This window comes from Danio aesculapii, chromosome 24 (genome assembly GCF_903798145.1).
Source record: "Danio aesculapii chromosome 24, fDanAes4.1, whole genome shotgun sequence".
NCBI lineage: Eukaryota > Metazoa > Chordata > Actinopteri > Cypriniformes > Danionidae > Danio > Danio aesculapii.
The window spans coordinates 35453894-35475066 of NC_079458.1; the positions used below are offsets into that span (position 1 = coordinate 35453894).

At 39.4% G+C, this 21173-nt stretch overlaps 1 protein-coding gene across 1 annotated transcript in view; it reads left to right on the forward strand.

The window, feature by feature from the left end:
- gpr158a (G protein-coupled receptor 158a) overlaps nucleotides 1-21173 on the forward strand; it is a 116501-nt gene that overhangs the window by 37661 nt on the left and 57667 nt on the right. Inside the window, exon 3 of the mRNA XM_056451157.1 lies at nucleotides 19374-19476. Within this exon, the coding sequence (XP_056307132.1) occupies nucleotides 19374-19476 (103 nt within the window). The remainder of the gene's footprint in view (nucleotides 1-19373; nucleotides 19477-21173) is intronic.

Below are 21173 nucleotides of genomic sequence, written 5' to 3' on the forward strand. Positions count from 1 at the left end.
TTCAATTCCATTCAAGTTTTTGTGTATAACTTTTTACAATAAATATTGTTTCAAAGCAGCTTTACAAAAGATACACGTTATAACATTACAGTCAAAATCTGAAAAGTTAAGCAGTTATGTATAGTGTGGACAGAATATAGTTAACCTGTAGTTATATAGTGTATACTGACGGCACTCACTGACAGTATAGTGTCCCCTTCACTTTTACTGGGGCATTAGGACTCACACAGACCACATGTTGAGCGCCCTCTGCTGGCCTCGCTTACACCACTTCCAACAGCAGCCTAGTTTTCCCATTTGGTCTCCCATCCAGGTACTGACCAGGTTCAGCCTTGCTTAGTTTCAGTGTGTAACCGGTTTTGGGCTGCAGGGTGATATAGCTGTGGCAAATACATTCTGTTCTGTTGACCACTTATAACTTTTGACAAATGTTTTTGTTACAAAAACACATCAATCTGCTTCAAAAGACATGCGTTAACCGCCTGGTGGCTTATGGGTTAGTTTAACAATGGATTTAAGCATCAAAGTAAAAGCCAACACTGTTATACAGCATGGAAGAGCCAAGATAAAATTGAAAACTGACATTCGTCTGACAGAAAAATTCCATATATGCTAAGGTTGGCTTGATGGTGAGTAAATTATGGGCTAATTTTCATTTTTGGGTGAACTATTCCTTTAAGCAGCTGACTGAGCGATTGCTGTGACCTCATGCTCCGTCAGCATGCTGTGATGTTCCCGTCCTGTCTTCAGTTCTGCCAGTGACGCTGATGTAATGAGCCGCTAGAAAACGGCAGAGGATAAACATGTTTGTTTGCTCTGGGCTTCGGTCCGTTTGACTGAGCTTCATTTCACCCTCTCCTCCTCATTTGACTGGCTGTAATGGTGAACGACAGTGTCCTCGGCGAGTGCTCAGGCCATTCATCTTCATAGAGGAGAGAGAGACTTCATCTGCTCGACAGCACCGGCAGCAGCTGCTCTGGCCGCATTAAAATAGGTGTCAACAGAACAGCATGTATTTGACTAATGCTGTTTCAATCTGATGCCTGCTGTCGGACTGACCACCCGTACACCTGCTCCTGCCTTCAGTTGGAGCACAAAAATCATACAAATTTCTTTGAACGCATCTCTTTCAATAAATAGTATCTGTGACAGTCAACTTACACTGGTAAAAGTATATCAGAAAATCCTGATTCACGGATGATTTTAGCTTATTTATGATTTCAAATTGTGTTTTGGGCCCTGAAATTCGTGACGTTTAATTACATTTTTAGTTGTAAATGTGCAGTATTGAGCTAATACGTCATTACCATCATCACCACATCATTTATACCTGACAAAAGTCTTGTCGCCTATCCAAGTTTTAGGAACAACAAATAATAACTTGACTTCTAGTTGATCATTTGGTATCAGAAGTGGCTTATATGAAAGGCAAAGGCCTCTAGATTATGCTTATTTTACCAAAATAAAATATGATCATGCCTTGATTTTTTTTTATTATTTAATAAGGACAGTAAGGTCTGACGTTGCTTAGAAATGATGTACAGTATAGAATATAAAGTCATGGTGCTGTGGAAAAATAATGAATATTGTGTATGGCTCTCATAAGCTTGGACGACTGCATCCATACATCTCTGCAATGACTCAAATCACTTATTAATAAAGTCATCTGGAATGGCAAAGAAAGGAAAATGGCAAAGAAGGGAGTTCTTGCAGGACACCCAGAGTTTGTCAAGATTCTTTGGATTTGTAATGTGTAGGGACGCTGAGAACAGATTTGCGGATCCAAGTGCAGTTTATGGTCAGTCCAGGCAGCAAGCAATGAAAACAAACAAACAAAATAAACAAAACGAAGGTCAAACACAGTAGGGCAGGGCAAAGGAAACCACGTCATAATGCTAACAAAACAGTGTAACAATACTCAGCACTGATGTGTGTGTGTGTTGTGTAAATAGTCTGCGTAATCAGTTCATGAGCAGCTCCGAGCCATGAGTGTGTGTAATCTACAGAATGAGGAACAGGTGCGTGTGAGCGGTGCATGACTGGATATATAGTTCATGAAATAGCAGATTTGTAGTTCGTTAGCGATCTGCAGCCGCTAGATCGCTGCTAATCATAACTGTATTGATCTTCAACGCCTCCTCCTTCATCTTACCCCAGACATGCTCAATAATGTTCATGTCTGGTGACTGGGCTGGCCAATACTAGAGCACCTTGACCTTCTTTGCTTTCAGGAACTTTGATGTGGAGGCTGAAGAATGAAAATGTGCGCTATCCTGCTGAAGAATTTGCCCTCTCCTGTGGTTTTTAATGTAATGGGCAGCACAAATGTCTTGAAACCTCAGGCTGTTGATGTTGGCTGTTGACTCTCTCTCACATGCCCCCATACTGAATGTAACCCCAAACCGTAATTTTTCCTTCTCAAAACTTGATTGATTTCTGCGAGAATCTTGGGTCTATGTGGGTTCCAATAGGTCTTTTGCAGTATTTGTGATGATTGGGATGCAGTTCAACAGAAAAATCTACCGTCTGACGCTTTTACAAATGATCTACTAGAAGTCAAGTTATTATTTGTTGCTCTTACAACTGGGATAAACAACAAGACTTTTGTCAGGTAGTATATATTTTAATACAGTAGTACATAATTTTAAGTTAACGATTTAATAACTTGCTCATGAACATTTCATGTTGCATTACAAGATCATTTTTGAAGAATTATACATTGACATGCCATTAGATGGTCTTTTGTTGCCACCTATTGGTAAAACAATGCAATTGCTACAATCTTCATTTGAAACATCAAGTTGCGTTCAAATGGTGATTATTAGCTTTGCCAAATACCGAAAGTAATAATGCAGGCTAAACAAGTTAAAGAAGTGACAGAAAACACAAAAGCCATGCATTCAGCTCAATTTCACATTGTTCTCCTGTAAATACATTCTCCAGCAGAATACCAAAAAGTTAGAAGTTTTTTTTTTTTTTTTTTTTACAATATTTTCAGTTTATTTGAAAAAAATATATAATTATTTACATTTTGATAGTTTAATAGTAGATGTTTTAGGGGAGCTGAAATTACAGATGGGGGTTATATCCCACCTAAAAAGGAACAAGCCCTGGCTTTAAGTTGTGTAGCCGAATAGCAATCATTTATTTATTTTCCTTCGGTTTAGTCCCTTTATTCATCAGGGTTGGCCACAGTTTAATGAACCGCCAACTTGTCCAGCTTATTTTTTTACACAGAGGATGCCTTTCCAGCTGCAAACCCAGTACTGGGAAACATCCATACACATTCACACACATACACATTCATTCATTTTCTTTTCGGCTTAGTTTTTTATTAATCTGGGGTTGCCACTGCGGAATGAACCGCTAACTTATCCAGCATATGTTTTACGCAGTTGATGCCCTTTCAGCTGCAACCCATTACTAGGAAATACCCATACACTTCCATTCACACACACACACTTTGGACAATTTAGCCTACCCAATTCACCTATAGCGCATGTCTTTGGTCTGTGGGGGATACCGGAGCACCCGGATTAAACCCACTTGAACACGGGGAGAACGTTCAAACTCCACACAGAAATGCCCAGCCGAGGCTCGAACCAGCGACCTTCTTGCTGTGAGGCGAGAGCGCTACCCACTGTGCCACCGTGCTGCCCTTAAGGCCAATTTAAATGATTCAATTCACCTATACCACATGCCTTTGGACTTGTGGGGGAAACCAGAAACCCACGTAAACACGGGAAGAACATACAAACTCGACACAGAAATGCCAACTGACCCAGCAAACTTCTTGCTGTGAGGCGACAGTTCTAACAATTTAGCCACTGTGTCGCCTGTAGACGAATAGCATACACTCAAAATAATTGTGTAAAAATGAGTTTGCTTGTTCAAACTTATTTAAAATTGAATTGAAATGTTTTTTTTTGACAACTTATTTGTTTTAAGTTCAATCCACTTAAATTTGTAAAAACAATTGTGTTGGGACAACATGAAGTAATTGTGTGGAACCCAGCATTTTTTACAGTGTATTTTTGCATTGATTCTTGATACTGATTCTTGTATTGTGAACTTTACACAAGACAGCTCAGTGAGTTCATCCGAGTGTTAGCACAGGATCAAAAGAGCGAGGTCAGGAGAGGAGAGATGCAGGAACATTTCTCTAGCGACATGAGGATGGGAAATGATGTCACCTCCCAGCATGAGCTCACATCACGTGCAAAGCGGAGCGTTAGCAAGCTACATAAATAAAAACATGAGTTCCTATCAGAGATGCAACAAGACACAGGAGGGCTGCACTTAAATTGTCAAATCACTGCATCCTGAGTGTCCCAGGGTTATCTAGATTTAATCAGCTCTTCCAGCGTCTGAACAAAGACGACAGAATATGGTAGACAGACTTATTTGGATTGATTTTAGGTAAACATGATCAACATTGTATCCAAAAGTTCATTTTATTGCCACTGTAGAGAGTCGAGTTTCTTTTTAGTAGCAAGGATTTGTTTGCCAACACACAAACTTGATTTTAGGGGTACCTACTGTATCGGTTCCGGCCCCTATTATTATTCCTATTTCTTCTTCCGCTTCTTCTTCTTTATCTTCTTCTGCTGTGGGGGTCTAAGGCAGCCCTAGGAACCATTTGCGGCATTCGCGCAAACTTTGACACACTGATAGAGGACAGTCTGATCTTTAACCACAACAAATTTGGACTCTCTAACTCAAACTCTCTAGCGCCACCCCTTGTCCAAAGTTTCTCTTATGTTTATCTTTGTAACTTCTGAACCCAATGGGCTACAATCAAATCATTGCTCTGATTCCTTGGCTCAAGCCGAGTCAGATGCACCCTATGACATAATTTTCTACAAAACCTATTTGAACAAATTCGTCCTATGCAGTTTGTCCAATTTTCACCAAAATTGATTCACATGCTCATGATCATGCTGACCAAACATTATTGAATTCAAGTTGATCAGACGAACCATTTTTGATTAACTTGCGAACAAATTTAACGTAGAACTTGCAAAAATTGACTTAAGGTGTTATCTTATTCACAACAAAGTTGGTGTGTGTTATCACAACTATGGGCTGAAGTTAGTTGCAGCGTTTCGGAGCACGGCCCCCTAGTGGTACGTAGATACAAAACAAATGTTTTTTTTTTTTGCTTATAACTTTTCAACTCTTTGTCCAAAATTCCTAAAATTTTTCTTTACATCGGGCGGAACAGGCCGAGTTGAATGACCTTGAATGTCTGATTTTTCCAGGTCAGCCATTTTGACCATCAGCCATTTTGAATTATGCCAAAAATGGCTATATTTTACAGACGCATTTGGCGAATTATCATGAAACTTGGTATGTGTCTTTGGGACTGTACCCTAAAGGTGGTCAAAAAGTTGTCACAGCACCACCTTTTGGTCAAAGGTTATAGCGATATTTCTAAAAATTCCAATAACTTTTGACTAATTTACAAATTTTGCCTATTGTTAAGAAACTTATCTTAGATTATGATAGATTCCTTGGGTTGTCCTGACATTATCGATACCAATTATGCCTTAATTAACTTCCTGTCCGCCATCTAGGCTTAAGTCAAAAACATTCTTTTTCGAACTCCTCCTACATTGTTTGGCTAATATGCACCAAATTTGACCCAGATCATCTTCAGATTGTGCTGACAAAAAGTTATGGAAGTTGTGTCAATAGGTGTGATAGTGAAGTGCTAGCATGATGCCAAACTACATCTGAGGCTGTATCTCTGCGATAGTTAAAGATAATGACACCAAATTTTACGTTTGTCTTGACACTGACCACACCGTAAAAATTTGGTGACAGTGCCACCTATGGGTCAAGAGTTCTAAGACATTCATTAGCCATTATTAATGAAACGTACAAATTTGGTTTTGACTGCGTATGCTTATTTTGATCAAATTGGTCTCAAATTATTGCTTGGGTCATGCCGACAACACACACCAATTATGCCATAATCTGTCAAACTTCCTGTCTGCCATTTTGATCTTGTTTTAAACTATTCTTTTTTAACTCCTCCTAGATCGTTGCTCCAATCTTCACCAAAAGTTATGGAATTCATGTCAATAGCTTGTTGCTGTGCTTGTTTATGATGTGGCCGCTCGGCTGCTTGACCCCGATAATTGCTGCTTGCAGCTATATTGTTTTCATTGACCTTCCTCCAACTGGAAGCAATTCACCCATCCGTGTAAAAACTGAGATATTTTAGAGAGCTTTTAGAACGTTATATTACGAAGGTTTCATATTTAATGTCAGTGTATTTACTAACATGAACTGACCATGAATAGTACATCCATTACAATACCTATTCATCTTTGTTAATGTTAATAAAATAAAGCCATAATTGTTAGTTCTTTTTAACTTACAGTGTGTTGACCAGTGTTAACTAGCACATAATAATACATAAGTAACTATGATGAATAAATACTATACATGTATTATTCAGCCTTAGTTCACGTTAGTAAATACATGAACTATATTAACTAATGGAAACATATTGTAATGTGTAAGCCTGTAGATTGCACATGCGAAGGAGAAGCTTTCATATTAGAGCTGACGTATAATGTATACTGTATATATGATGTGAGATCTGCTGCTAGTGCGAGTGTCAGCTGCAGGTCTGGCTGTAAAAATAGCCTCCATCCCCACGAGAGGCTTCCACCACAGCAAACATCACATCATACTCCATCCGGGGTTTCCATACGACCCATTGTGATCATATGACATACATCCAGCAAACTCAAGACTCTCTGGACACATTGGAGTAGAGCTGAGTTATAATAGAAACAACTGGTATTTCAAATTAGATTTTATTTGATATAATGTTAATATAAAAAGGACTAAAAGGGACCTATTATGCAACAATCATTTTTTTAGGGGGTTTAAACACAGTTGTGTGGCAACAGCAAGTAAATATAACCAGCTTCTAATGGTAGAAATGTTTTAATTTTATTTTTTATAATCACACTTCGTTTGATTGACATCCTCCCTTAGTATGTGTCATCAGAGGGGTTTAAGCCCCGCCTATTAGTGACGATCTCATCCTCTTTAGCATATTACGTTAGCCTTGTTTGTGAATCTGCCATTATGCTGACACAGGCACTACTTTGAAAAAAGGGCTGGGAGCACAATCTCATTTTAATTTAATGTGACAGTCACCAAAATGGCACAAATAGGATCACAGGTCCCAAATGGTCAGTCGTGACATTCTAAGTTTACAACTGCAGAATAACACAGGCTCATCCTGGAACTTCGAATCACCTTGACTGTCAGCGAATAAGTTCAAATCCATATACTTGTAACAGGTTGTCTGTCATCTGGTTGTCTGGTTCAACTGTCTAGCATTGTGTGTATTTTACAAACTGTAAATGATATGTTTTGCTTGTAGTTATGTGTATTTGAATGTCTGAAACCTAAAATAAATGTTATTTGTTTGAAAGCACAGATAAATTGTGATTTATGACAAGCAATGCACACCTCTTTCTGTGCTTCGGTGCATGCTGTCAGATTTGAATATTAGCAGTTGATGACGTGCGCTCTGAACATTCTAATCACACCAGTGTGATCGTACGATTCAGGGACCAGCCAAGGTTGATCACACCGGTGTGATCGCATAAACCTGTCAGGCTTAATTCTGTCATAACAACATCCTGGATGTACTTTATCACTAACTTAATACATTAGTTAATATAGTTTTCACCATTAGTATACATTACTGTGTGTATATATATATGGTCTGTCTTCAAAACTGGCATAAGTTATTTTTAAAAAGAAATTTCCTAATGGGGAATATTTTGCCCTATTTCACATTCAAACCCCAACTGTTGCACTTTTTATGTAAGACGCCTCATTTTATTATTTATGAAATCTCTGTGACATTTATTCTGTGACCCGATAATAATGGCAAACAATTAATAGCATTTGTCAGTGAAATCCTCACAACCCAAGTACAGGGTCATCACAGCTGTGGCCTGATGCTGCAATTAAAGAAGACAAGCTATTCCTGCCTAATGATGTTTGTCAGACGGGCAGAGGATGTGTCTTTGTTAAAGTGTAGCCTCCAGTCGTGTCTGTGCGGCTCTCTGTGTAGCAGTGCGTGCTTTAATTGGCTGTATAGAGAATGAATCTGACTATGATTTAACGAAATGATTTGAAGACTTAAAAACATGCGCCTGCGCACTTTCTTTATTAAGCGCATCATCAGCTGACACAGAGGCAGACTTTTAATTAATCCAAAACACAAGAGTAGGTCTTTAAGGAATATTCTTGGTTATATTAAACTCGAAGTCTGTGAGCAGTGTCTGTGGCTTCTTTAACTCTTTTGTAAAGGGGTCATGACATTAAGCTAAATATTTTTAGTTTTTGACACATAACAACAACATAGGCTCATTCTGAAAACGTAGCCCTATATAAATATTTGGAAATTGTGAATTTTGTAGCCAGAGGTACATATGGCTGCATTTCACCTTTAAAACGAACACTACGGGTGGTATGATGCCATTCCTTTTCGTGCTAGCAGCTGATCGCTTACCCTCATATGGACGGCTTTCCCGCTTTTACCAGTTTGTCCAGTTATCTCGCCATGTACATCGGCGGACTTGAGACGCGGAGAGGAGTTGACCCCTATGACGGGGTTCGAGTCCAGCAAAGAACAGTTCAGGAAGTGGATAAGACAAAAACAGAAGCCAAAAAATAAAATAAACAAGTAAATAACGGTGAGAATGTGGTAAAATCTGAAAACATGGTAAAAAATCAGGCGAGGGCTTTCTTCTTTTTGGATAGCTTTTGAAAACTGTCTGTTGGGTTTAGGGAAGTGGGTAGGCAGGTCAATCGGTGTTTTTGAAAACACTATTGTTTCTGTTTAGGGAAGGCAGAGGGTGGGTTAGTTGATCGGTCAGTCAGTCAACAGTCAACGGTCAGTTGACAGCGGCCTCTGTTGAATAAACATGAGAACTGCAGGCACGAATGGCACTTGCAAGAGAAATTTGAGATCTGAAAACCATACACAGCAGCCTCTAGTGGATTCACTAAAACAAAAACTGCAAAAAACATAACTCCTGGGACATATTTCGCACTCTCCAGAAATTTATATAGGGGCACGTAATTAGAATTAGCCTGGGTTGGAAATAAAGGTACAAAACTGTCATCCTTTTCTAAAGGTACATGTTTGTACCGGTTATTTGACCCTAACCATCCAAAACCAATCATTACTTATCCCATGTTATTAGTAGATTACAGGCATCTCCTCATAATTAGCTCTGCTTATTTGTGACACAATTTACGCTGATTTATGTGCTGTGTTGGACATTATAAAAATGAGCTGCTGCATCTGTTTGTTGATCTATGCTCTGTCATTCACAAAAATTTCCATCAGTGCTTTTATGAGATTGCGTTCTCATGCTAATTTGTGCTGTTTAGTAAATGTGTCCACAAGTCTGTAATCTCTGTGTCACTAGTGGCACTAAATGGAATTGCAAAAATAGCGACTCTTTCAAGCTGCAGCTAAATTTATTGTCATATCCAAAAACTCATGCTATTGAATAGCCTCATGGAGATATCTGAAATTGTTTACACCAGCGGTGCGCAAAAATTTTAATATGAAGTGCCAAAAACCAAATATCATTGAGAGCTGTGGGCCGAAGGTAAATATACCAAACTATATTAGATTAAAGTTGTCATGGGTAATTTCCTAATTTATTTCCTAATATTTTGAAATAAATAGAAACATTAAATCATAATAACTAATGCATTATAACTTTTTAAATGATATAAAAACATAAATAATCACATTTATATGAATAAACACAGTGGAGTTCAATGCTGAATACAATGATCAAGAAGAATCTGCCTTTGACTTGATTGGCTCACCAAAGTTTTTGCATTGTCCTCTATCCATCAGGTGACAATATGTACATTTAAACAAAATCTGATTAATTTATGCCATTTAATTAAAACATTTAATTTCATTTAACAATAAAACAAATGAAGGGTTACGTTAAATTTGAATTGACAATCTCAAAACATCATCCCCATCATTCTCCCTCTCTTCTCTGATGGGATGAGGGGCCAAATCAAAGGTTACCAAGGGCCAACTTTGGCCTGCGGGCCCTAGTTTGGGCATCCCTGGTTTACACAATCCAGAAAAATCAACCTACAAATGCCTCACTTATATCTGCTTCTGTATACTAAGCTATAAAAAGAGAAAATACTGAATTTATTACACCTCACAGAGACTTGATGAGCATAGACGCGTGCTGTGCAGACTGGGGAAGCTGTAGAAAGACACCCGGAGGTCTATTTCCTGTTGCGATACACTTTTTGTTTATGATAGCAACCTGGAAACTGCTAGACGTCAGCATATGGAGCAGATGGATTTAGTTGTTCTTATTCTCACCTTCAGCTGCTGTTGAGACCACCCAAGGACTTGCATTAAGCTATAATGCTGCTTAATATCTGATACGAGACCAGATCTCAGGACGCTCTGTTTATCAGTATGGTCAGCACTGGACCTCATAGACTGGTCTAGCCCTCTGTCCATCTGCACGTGTCTGTTTTATACTGTTCCAGGATCTGTCGGTCTACAGGAGGGACGGGCCGCGTGCTGTGTGCTGCTGTTCTATGTTTAGCAGCACTTTCAAAGGCCCTCTTGCTGTTTTAGATTATCACAAAAATAGATCCACACCACGGCGTTATTGTTTCTCTACTCCCCGGCCAATTTGAAGAAGAGCTGTTTGCTTATGCTGGCATATTCTCCAAATTTTGCCTGTGAGAGAGCATACAAACTGTCAAACAAACAATACAGTGCTAATTAAAGAAGTCTGCTTTGTGGATATTAAATGTAGGGATAGTGAAAACTTTACTCTGTTTCTTCACTAGAGTTTGTTGGTTCACCTCAATTTCATTCATTCATTCATTTTCCTTCGACTTCGTCTCTATTTCAGAGGTTGCTACAGCAGAATGAATCCCCAACTATTCCAGCATATGTTTTACACAGCAGATGCCCTTCCAGTTGCAACCCAGTATTGGGAAACACCCATACACTTTCACATTCACGCACACACTCCTAATACCTAATTCACATATAGCGCATGTCTTTGGACTGTGGGGGTAATCGGAACATCCCACGTCAATATGGGGAGAACATGCAAACTCTACACAGAAATACCAACTGGCCCAGCTGGTACTCAAAGCAGCGACTTTCTTGCTCTGAGGCGACAGTGCTAACTACTGAGCCACTGCGCCGCCCCTTCAGTTTGAGAATCATAAAAAAAATAATGGAAAAATATTGGTAATGGAGTAACTCTCACAAATAAAGCAAGGGGGCAGTAACCTGTTAACATTTTAAAAACTTTAATATACAAAATAAACAGTAAACAATTGTTTGGTGACAGCCCCTTACAGACAACAACCACCGAACACGAAACTATTGCTATATCCGTCCACTGTCGACACTCTTTCTTTTATCATCCAGGAACTTCGAGTTAGGTATAAATGGAGGTCAGGGATCCAGATGGGTGGGACTTGAGCTCCAAGTGTGTTGTACTGTACAAACCTCCTGGGGCATTTGATTGAAATATTTAATATCTTCTACATGACAAAAAACCTATTGTGTTTTCTTAAAATTTACACCTACCCCAACCCTAAATGTACACCTTACAATGATGAAAAAACAGCAGTTATTGTTGTACAGCATCACATAAATGACACTATATTGTTATGCACATGCTCAGTAGGTGAAACTTAAAACCCGTCTAGTCTTAGCCCGACCCACTTGTAATGTAAGTCCCTCCCATTTGGAAGTCTCTTAACCCACTTTTGGCGTAAGTGCCTCTGACTTAGAGGTCTCCCATCCTACTTTCGGGGTAAGTGCCTTCCACTTTGAGGTGTCCCAACTTACTTGCAGCATAAATCCCTTTTACTTGGAGGTCTGCCAACCTACTTTTGGCGTAAGTGCCTCTGACTTAGATTTCTCCCAACCTACTTTTGGCGTAAGTCCCTTTCACTTTGTGGTCTCCCAACTTACTCGCAGCATAAGTTCCTTCTACTGCCTCTTGGAGCTTTCTCAACATACCTGTGGCATAAGTCTCCTTCACTTGTAGATCTTGGAGGTTTCACAGCCTACTTGAAGTGTAAGTCCCTCACACATTGAGATTTCCCAACCTACTTGCAGCATACGTCCATCCCACTTGGAGATCTCCCAACCTACTTATAGTACAAGTCTCTTCAACTTGGAGGTCTCCCAACCTCTTTGCAAAGTATATCCTCGCACTTGGAGGTCTTTTATCCTACTTGTGCTGTACGTACCTCCCGCTTGGAAGTCTCCTAACCTACTTTTGCCGTAAGTGCCTCTAACTTAGAGGTCTTCCAACATACTTTTGGGGTAAGTCCCTTTCACTTTGAGGTCTCCTAACTTTCTTGCAGCATAAATCCCTTCTACTTGGAGGTCTTCCAACCTACTTTTGGCATAAGTCGCTTCCACTTGGAGGTCTCCCAACCTACTTTTGATGTAAGTGCCTCTGACTTGGAGGTCTCCCAACCTACTTTTGGCATAAGTCGCTTCCACTTGGAGGTCTCCCAACCTATTTTTGGCGTAAGTGCCTCTGACTTGGAGGACTCACAACTTACTTTTGGCGTAAGTCTGTTCGACTTGGAGGTCTCCCAGCCTACTTATGGCATAAGTCACTACCTGTGGTGATATATATTTTGAAAGGTCCTCTGTGAGATTCTGATCTGGCACATAGATGATGCTTATTACAAGTTGTTAACTGAGTCTTCTAATGTCTTTTGTAAAATAAATTTGATGAAACTTTTCACATTTGACTAAATATAAGTCACAATATAAGTACAACTGATTTGGTTGTTTGTTTGCTAAAATAGTGCCATGAGTAAGACATTGTGCATTGTAACCTTTCCTTACCTTAGTCACCTTTGTCTTGAAGAATCCCCCCCATCCACCCCGATTCCTCCCTCTTTTTCCTTACCTAACTCAAGGTAGGGCGGCACAGCAGGAAGGTCTCTGGTTCGAGTCCCGGCTGGGCCAATTAGCATTTCTGTGTGGAGTTTACATGTTCTCCCTGTGTAGGTTTCCTCCGGGTACACTGGTTTCCACCACAAGTCCTAAGACATGCGCTATAGGTGAATTGGGTAAGCTAAATTTTCCATAGTGTATGTGTGTGAATGAAAGTGTATGGGTGTTTCCCAGGAATGGGTTGCAGCTGGAAGGGAATCCGCTGCGTAAAACATTTGCTGGAATAGTTGTCGGACTCATTCAGCTGTGGCAACCCCTAATAAACAAGGGAATAAGCCAAAGGAAAATGTACGAATGAATGAATTCAGGGCAGCTCTCGAGCCCTACCTGAGCTCAGACTCCCCTCTCTCCTAATGGAATGGGAGCGAGCCGCGGGCTCGAGGAACTTATGAGCTTAGGGCTTTCTCCCGGGACAGCAGGCCAAACACGCTTTATTTATCAATCATTAGCTAAGTGTGAACTCTTGAAGTTATTATGAGTTCTGGTGAAACATTATAAAAGGTTTAGAGACTATTTTTCCCCATAAGTTGCTCTTAAACACTTCTCTCAGTACTGTGGTTGATGTTGAGATATTTGTTAATAGTCATTTTTCTTACTTAGTAAATTGTACCCTGATTCAGGAGACCTACTGTATGATGTTCATTCAACTTTATTTTCGCTTCTGGACTTGTTTATTTTAATGCAGAATGGTAAGACAGATAAAAGAGGGTGATACATCAGTGGAGGGGAATTCTATTATTGGTGGTGTTTGCCGGGACTCGGGCATGTGTACACGGATGGGCCTCCTGGCATGACAGTGTGACGCACGCCATTAAAACCTCTAGCTCTAAGTGTGAGCATGTCACTAGGCCAATTAGCCTGTCTCTCTCTCTCACCCACACACACATACGCACACCCATATACACATAAACTGACAGCTGCCACAACTGTGCCTTTGACATTCACAAAAAGACTAAGAGACAATGAGAGGAACAGGAGGAGCATGCAAGAGAGAGGTGGACATCTGGGGTCACTATGATTTATGGCTGGACAAATTAGATCGATTCCACCTCTACACGCTGTGAGTCACCACTGTGGAGATGCTTTGTTTTCTCTATTAGTTCTGGCGCTGTAGATGTCATAGCAATCATTTTGTATGCACCGTTTCATATGATGAAAAAAGAGCATCAGCCACTGGCTGTTTTTATCCGCAACTCTGATTCTGGAAGTAGATTTGCCATTCATTTGATTCACAGGCATTTTTTCAAATTGACCCTCTGTCAGATTTATCACGACATATCATCTGTTCATACAACATAAACATACAGAGTATACCTGTTAACGTTAAGTAAATTAACTTTGTGCATAATAAAAAAAATAAGGTAAGTCAACTTAATAGTTCAGAGTTACAATGGTTTACTCAATTCAACTTAAGTAAAGACTCATTGCTTTTAAGTCAACGAGTTGAGTACTGACTTTTTAATTAAATAACTAATCACTTTTTACAGTGTGTTAAAGCACAGAAAAGTGGGATTTGGTGAAAATGGTGAAATCATTCACTCATTTTCCTTGAGTATGGTCTGTTTGCGGACTACAAGACAGGGGTGTAACATGAAGGTGCCTTAGGGGCATAACTTGAAGTACGTTAGTGGCGTAACTTGAAGTTATGGAGCCATGTACATCAGTTATTGACAGCTACACCTTCCCTAAACGCAAACCCAACCATCACAGTTATTAACATCTACAGCTTCCCTAAACCCAAACCCAACCATCACAGTTATTAACATCTACACCTTCTCTAAACCCAAACCCAACCATCACAGTTATTAACATCTACACCTTCCCTAAACCCAAACCCAACCATCACAGTTATTAACATCTACAGCTTCCCTAAACCCAAAACCCAACCATCACAGTTATCAACATCTACAGCTTCCCTAAACCCAAACGCAACTATCACAGGTATTAACATCTACACCCTCCCTAAACCTAAACCCAACCATCACAGTTATTCATGTCTACACCTACCCCAACCCTTAACCCAACCATCACAGTTATTAATGTCTACACCTACCCCAACCCTTAACCCAACCATCACAGTTATTAATGTCTACACCTACCCCAACCCTTAACCCAACCATCACAGTTATAAACGTCTACACCTTCCATAAACCTAATCCCAACCATTACACTTATTAACGTCTGCACCCTCCCTAAACCCTAAACCTAACCATCACAGTTATTAAGGTCTACACCTTCCCTAAACACAACCATCATAGTTATTAATGTACAGCCGCAAGATGTGGAGGCTTTCATACTTGACGCGCTCGCCATTTTACTGTTATTTGCAACCACAGGGGGCGAAGCTGAGTAGGCTAACGGTCATGACAATACAAATGAAGAAGTCAGTAAGTGGAGTTGCATAAGTTGCTAAATTGATGAATATATTAATATTTCAAATGACTTGGTTGTGTATAAATGCAGAGAATCTCATGAAAACATTTGATGAAATGTTCTCTGGTATTTCTGCCATCTTGCCAACAACTTCTTGTTGGTTCAATGAGATGTCGATAACATCAAGTTACGCCTTTAACTTACTACAACCTATGCCCGTCTTGCAGTCTGCAGACAGATACATTTGTTTTCCTTTGGCTTAGCCCCTTATTAGTTTGTCCCCCACACCATTACACCACCATCACCAGCCTGAACTGTTGATACAAGGCAAGATAGATCTATGCTTTCATGTTGTTGATGCCAAATTCTGACCCCACCATCGGAATGTCGCAGCAGAAATTAAGACTCATCAGACCAGGCAATGTTTTTCCAATCTTCCAATCTTCTTAGCTGACAGGAGTGGCACTCGGTGTGGTCTTCTGCTGCTGTAGCCCATCTGCCTCAAGGTTTGACATGTTGTGAATTTAGAGAATCTCTTCTGCACACCTCAGTTATAACGAGCCATTCTCCTCTGACCTCTGGCATCAACAAGGCATTTGTGCCCCCAGAACTGCCACTCACAGGATATTTTCTCTTTTTCGGATGTTCTCTGTAAACCCTAGAGATGGTTGTGTGTGAAAATCCCAGTAGATCAGGAGTTTCTGAAATACTCAGACCAGCCTGTCTGGCATCAACAACCATGCCACATTCAAAGTCACTTAATCACCTTTCTTCCCCATTCTGATGCTCGGTTTGAACTGCAGCAGATCATCTTGACCATGTCTATATGCTTAAATGCATTGAGTTGCTGCCATGTGATTGGCTGATTAGAAATTTGAGTTAGCAAGCAGTTGGATAGGTGTACCTAATAAAGTGACCTGTTAGTGTAAGTGCACCTGCTGCATCCATGGTACAGTAGCAACTGTTTAACTGTTTAGGGAAGTTGTAAAATGAGTTGTAAAATGTTTAAAATGTAGCTCATTGAGCTCGCTCAGCCAATTCACTTTGAAACTGCTGCAGTACATGCATAAAGCAACACAATTTGGCAAAAATGACACCACATGCACATTTTGTTAGAAGCCTAGGTTACTTTCTATCAGTGGAGACGGAGCTTCTTTATCTAAACGAGTTCCTCCATTCCACGTCTTAGTCAATCAAACAGTCTTGGGAAGTTTCTCTGTCTGATTAAAAGTGAAAAGCGTGAAGGTGTTGTAGAGCCACTGAAATCATCCAGTGTCCTCCCAGCGGCTCAGATCTGCCGGTGTCTGTGCGGAGATGTGTCTGTCTGGCTTTAATTAGGATAGAGTGTTCCCAGCTGAAGCTCTCACCTGCTCAGTGCCCGCTCTATCAGAAGACCCTGTCTCTTCCTCTCAGCATGGGCCACAGTCTGTTTCTCTCATTTTAGGCAGAAGCTGTTATCAGTTGTGGGCTTCCTGAAGCTTTTTATTGGAGGAATTGACTGAAGCTCAAAGGGGTCAGTGCCCGGAGTGCATCGTGAATAATGCTGAGAGTGTTTCTTTACTGCAAGATATGCTGAATACAAGGAGAATAAATGTGCTTTAAATATGTTTAAGACAATTATATCCACCATATAAAGCAGTTAAGCACTGACTGATTGTAACTTTTATTTTGGTTACAGTGACTAGACTGATTACATGCTGCATTTTGAAAGTATTTATTCAATAATCAAATGTAAATTTAAAAAACACTCTTATAATCAGTTTATAATTTTCTGTTGCATTATGATATTATGATTATTTTGTTGGACCGCCTTTAGTTTTGATTATTCCCAGTAGCATCATTTCAAAATGCTTCTGCGATTTCACAACATTTATTCCTGTCCAGAGTTGCATTCTTTTTACAGCAAGATCTTGTTTTGATAATGGGAGAATCAAAAAGCTGCGCAGGCTTCTCCAGTACATCCCAAAGATTTTTAATAGGGTTAAGGTCTGGACTCTAGGGTGGCCAATCCATGTGTGAAAATTATGTCTCATGTTCCCTGAACAATTCTTTCGCAATTTGAGCCTAATAAATCCTGCCATTATCATCTTGAGCAGGGGTGCCCAAACCTTTTCTTATAAAGGGCCAGAAAACTTGATTGAGGCTAGTGGGCCAAATGTAAATATAATAATTTATTTAATACTATTTAAATACTATTTAGCGTTAACAAGCAGTTGGACAAGGTGTACCTAATAAAGTGTTTCTGGATTAACATCTATGTTGATCCTTTAACAACATTCCAATCAGCAAATCAGATTTAAGGAATATGTTTACACTTTGTTAGGTTTAGGCTTACAGTTAGCGTCATGTGCTTCTATTATTATCCAACTATTAATCCCCCCTGATTTTTGGAATAATTTACGGCTAGAGTTAAATTTAAGCTTATAATCTAGGCATGAATTATATTTTTGAACTGGAATGATGTTCCAGGATCAACATAGAAGTTAATCCAGAATTGCAGGACCCTACTTATCCCTCACAGTCTGGTTTTGAAATCATCATAATGGCAGGCTGAAAAAGGTAAACTAGAAGCATATTAAAACAAATATAAAGCCTTTTCTCTAAAGATGGATTTGTACATGTTCTACTGTTCTGTGCGTCATTAGGGCTGTTCAGCTCAAATATGGAGGCTTTAGCTCTTCATAGCTTGATAAGTGTGTGTTCTAGTTGATCAGTATTGAGCTAAGGTCAACATGTCTGCTTTGGGTCCTGGACTGCAGTCATAAAACGCTCAGGGTTCACAATCATGACCTATTGTTTTGGGAAGAATAACCTCTAGATACTGAATTAATTTTCATTTTGAATTCAGCAAAGCGAGTCTGTCTTTAATTCAGATATTAATTATAGTACGTCTTGGCACAAGCAAGGAGATCGGTGCCAAAACTGTCCCTGTTTGAATATTATACAACAGAGGACCGTTTAAATCAATTCGGTCTAACACACACAGCTCATATGCTGAACCTGCTGAACACAGCAATAAAGCTTGCAGCCTTGCCTCCCAGTGGCTCTTTGCTATTAGTAGAAAGTTAGTTCTTTGTCTTTATTGACACAGAAGAGGCTGTGTACATCCTGTAATAAAGCAATGATGTATGCACAATATAGGATCTGAATTTGGACCACTCCTCCAAAAGAAAGTCTCCACTCTATGACTCTTTTCCAAAACCTATTAAGGTTGGCTTACAGTGTGCTTCAGAGACCGCATTGAATGGTTTGTTTTCACTTTTGAATCTGCAATTATGTGTACTTGTACTGGATGAAATGAGACATTCGCCTCAGCCAGACATTCGCCCCAACCCAAAAGAAGAAAAATAGCATTATGAATGACTTATAGTCTAAAACAGGAACATAACTACAACCAAAAAGACATTTCCAAGCAAATGCATATATTACATAACAAGATGAAAACTGACAAACATTTTTTATGCTTTCTCCACAAAATAATAATTGACTGTATTATGTATGGAAAGCATGTGTTCTCTTTCTCCCACACTTCTGTACAAATGCACACACACACACACAAACACTCACACACATTACAGTAGTACAGTGCCGACATCGAAAGATACATGAGCATAGAAAAACACTCACAGATGTAACATCTGGGTCATGGTTAAATTTTCTTCTGTCTGTCGCTGGCCATTATTCTAACCCTGAAATCAGAGTGTCATACTGTACATGTGAAAATCCACTGAGAGTTAAACAAAATGGTTCATGGGAATATACAAATAATATCTCTGTAGCAGCTTTTAAACAAGTCTTTAAAGCACGATAGCAGAGTGTGTTCTCTTTACAAATTGTTGTTGAAAGCTGAGCTAAGCATATACAGTGGGTGACACTTCAAAATGGCCACCACCGGTCATTATTACTAACGCTAACCAGTTTATTATTTCCATCTTCTCTCTATTCTCTACAGTGTTTGCCTGTTCCTGGACATGGATTTGTGCTAGACCAGTATAAATGTCACTGCAAAAGTGGCTTTTATCATCCAAGCAGAGTTGCAGTGAATGGCTTCAAAAGTAAGTACAATGTTAAAATGTTATGGATCAATGTTAATTTCAAAGACAAAATAATCAAATTAAATATCATATAGCATATGTTTTATAAGTAAAGTTACATGATTATGCTTATAAGATGGAACAGAGCACAATCTGAGTTTATACAGTACATTACCTGACAAAGTCTTGTTGCCTTTCCAAGTTTAAGGATCAATAAATAATAACTTCTAGTTGATCATTTGGTATCAGAAGTGGCTTGTATGAAAGGCAAAGGCCTCTAGATTAAGCTTATTTTACCAAAATTAAATATGATCATACCTTGATATTTAATTAGGACAGTAAGGTCTGACTTTGACAAATGTTTTGTCATTTAAAAGAAGTAATATACTGTATGGAATATAAAGTCATGGTGCAGTGGGAAAAGAATGAAAATTGTGTATGACTCCTATGAGCTTGGACGACTGCATCGACATATCTCTGCAATGCCTCAAATAACTCATAAGTCATCTGGAATGGCAAAGAAACATCCTTGCAGGACTCCCAGAGTTCATCAAGATTCTTTGGATTCATCTTCAATGCCTTCTCCTTCATCTTACCCCAGACATGCTCAACAATGTTCATGTCTGGTGAGTGGGCTGGCCAATCCTGGAGCACCTTGACATTCTTTGCTTTCAGGAACTTTGATGTGGAGGCTGAAGTATGAGAAGGAGCGCTATCCTGCTGAAGAATTTGCCCTCTCCTGTGGTTTGTAATGTAAAGGGCAGCACAAGTGTCTTGATACCTCAGGCTGTTGATGTTGCCATCCACTCTGCAGATCTCTCGCACGCCCCCATACTGAATGTAACCCCAAACCATGATTTCTTTCTTTAACAAACTTGACTGATTCTGTGAGAATCTTGGGTACATTTGGGTTCCAATAGGTCTTCTGCAGTGTTTGTGATGTTCAACAGTTCAACTGATGATTCATTGGAAAAATCGACCTTCTGCCACTTTTCCAAATGATCAAATAGAAGTCGACTTATTATTTGTTGCTCTTACAACTGAGATCAAAGACAAGACTTTTTTCAGGTAGTATAGTTTGTATTAGCTGTTCTTAGTCTTCAATTATTTGTCAAATATATGACAGTGTCCAACAGTCTGCTTATAAAATGCTTCTATTGTTATTAATGTTTGTAATTTAATCTGTTAATAGCATTAATTACTTTGTTCGTTGTCATAACTGTGTGTTGTTTTAAATGATTCAGTACTTTTTGCTTGTCTTCAGGTTAAAAATACATTTGAAATCCCAAATTTTCAGTGTGGACCCACTGCGCCTTAGATGCAATATCTTTCGTAAATATTTCATTCACCCACTCAGACATGCACAAAGAAATTTTTGAATACTTAGCATGATGTCATTTTCCACTTCAAGATCGCATTGTCCCACAGTGAGAACTCCAAAATATGGCATGCATCAACTCACTAACACACCCAAGTGTAAGAGAGAGGTGCATGATCAACACTATGCTGGTCAAGTCTGGCCCTCAGCAGGGGTCTCGCACAGTTGACACACATGGCCCTCCTCTTTAGCTCTCTGAACAAACATATTCATACTGCCATCATCCAAACAAAGTAGTCATATATAAATGAATTGTACTTTGTTTTGTCTTAAAGGAAAACTCCACTTCTGTTCAAAAAAGGCTTATTTTACAAACCCCCCAAAATCAAAGTTGACATAT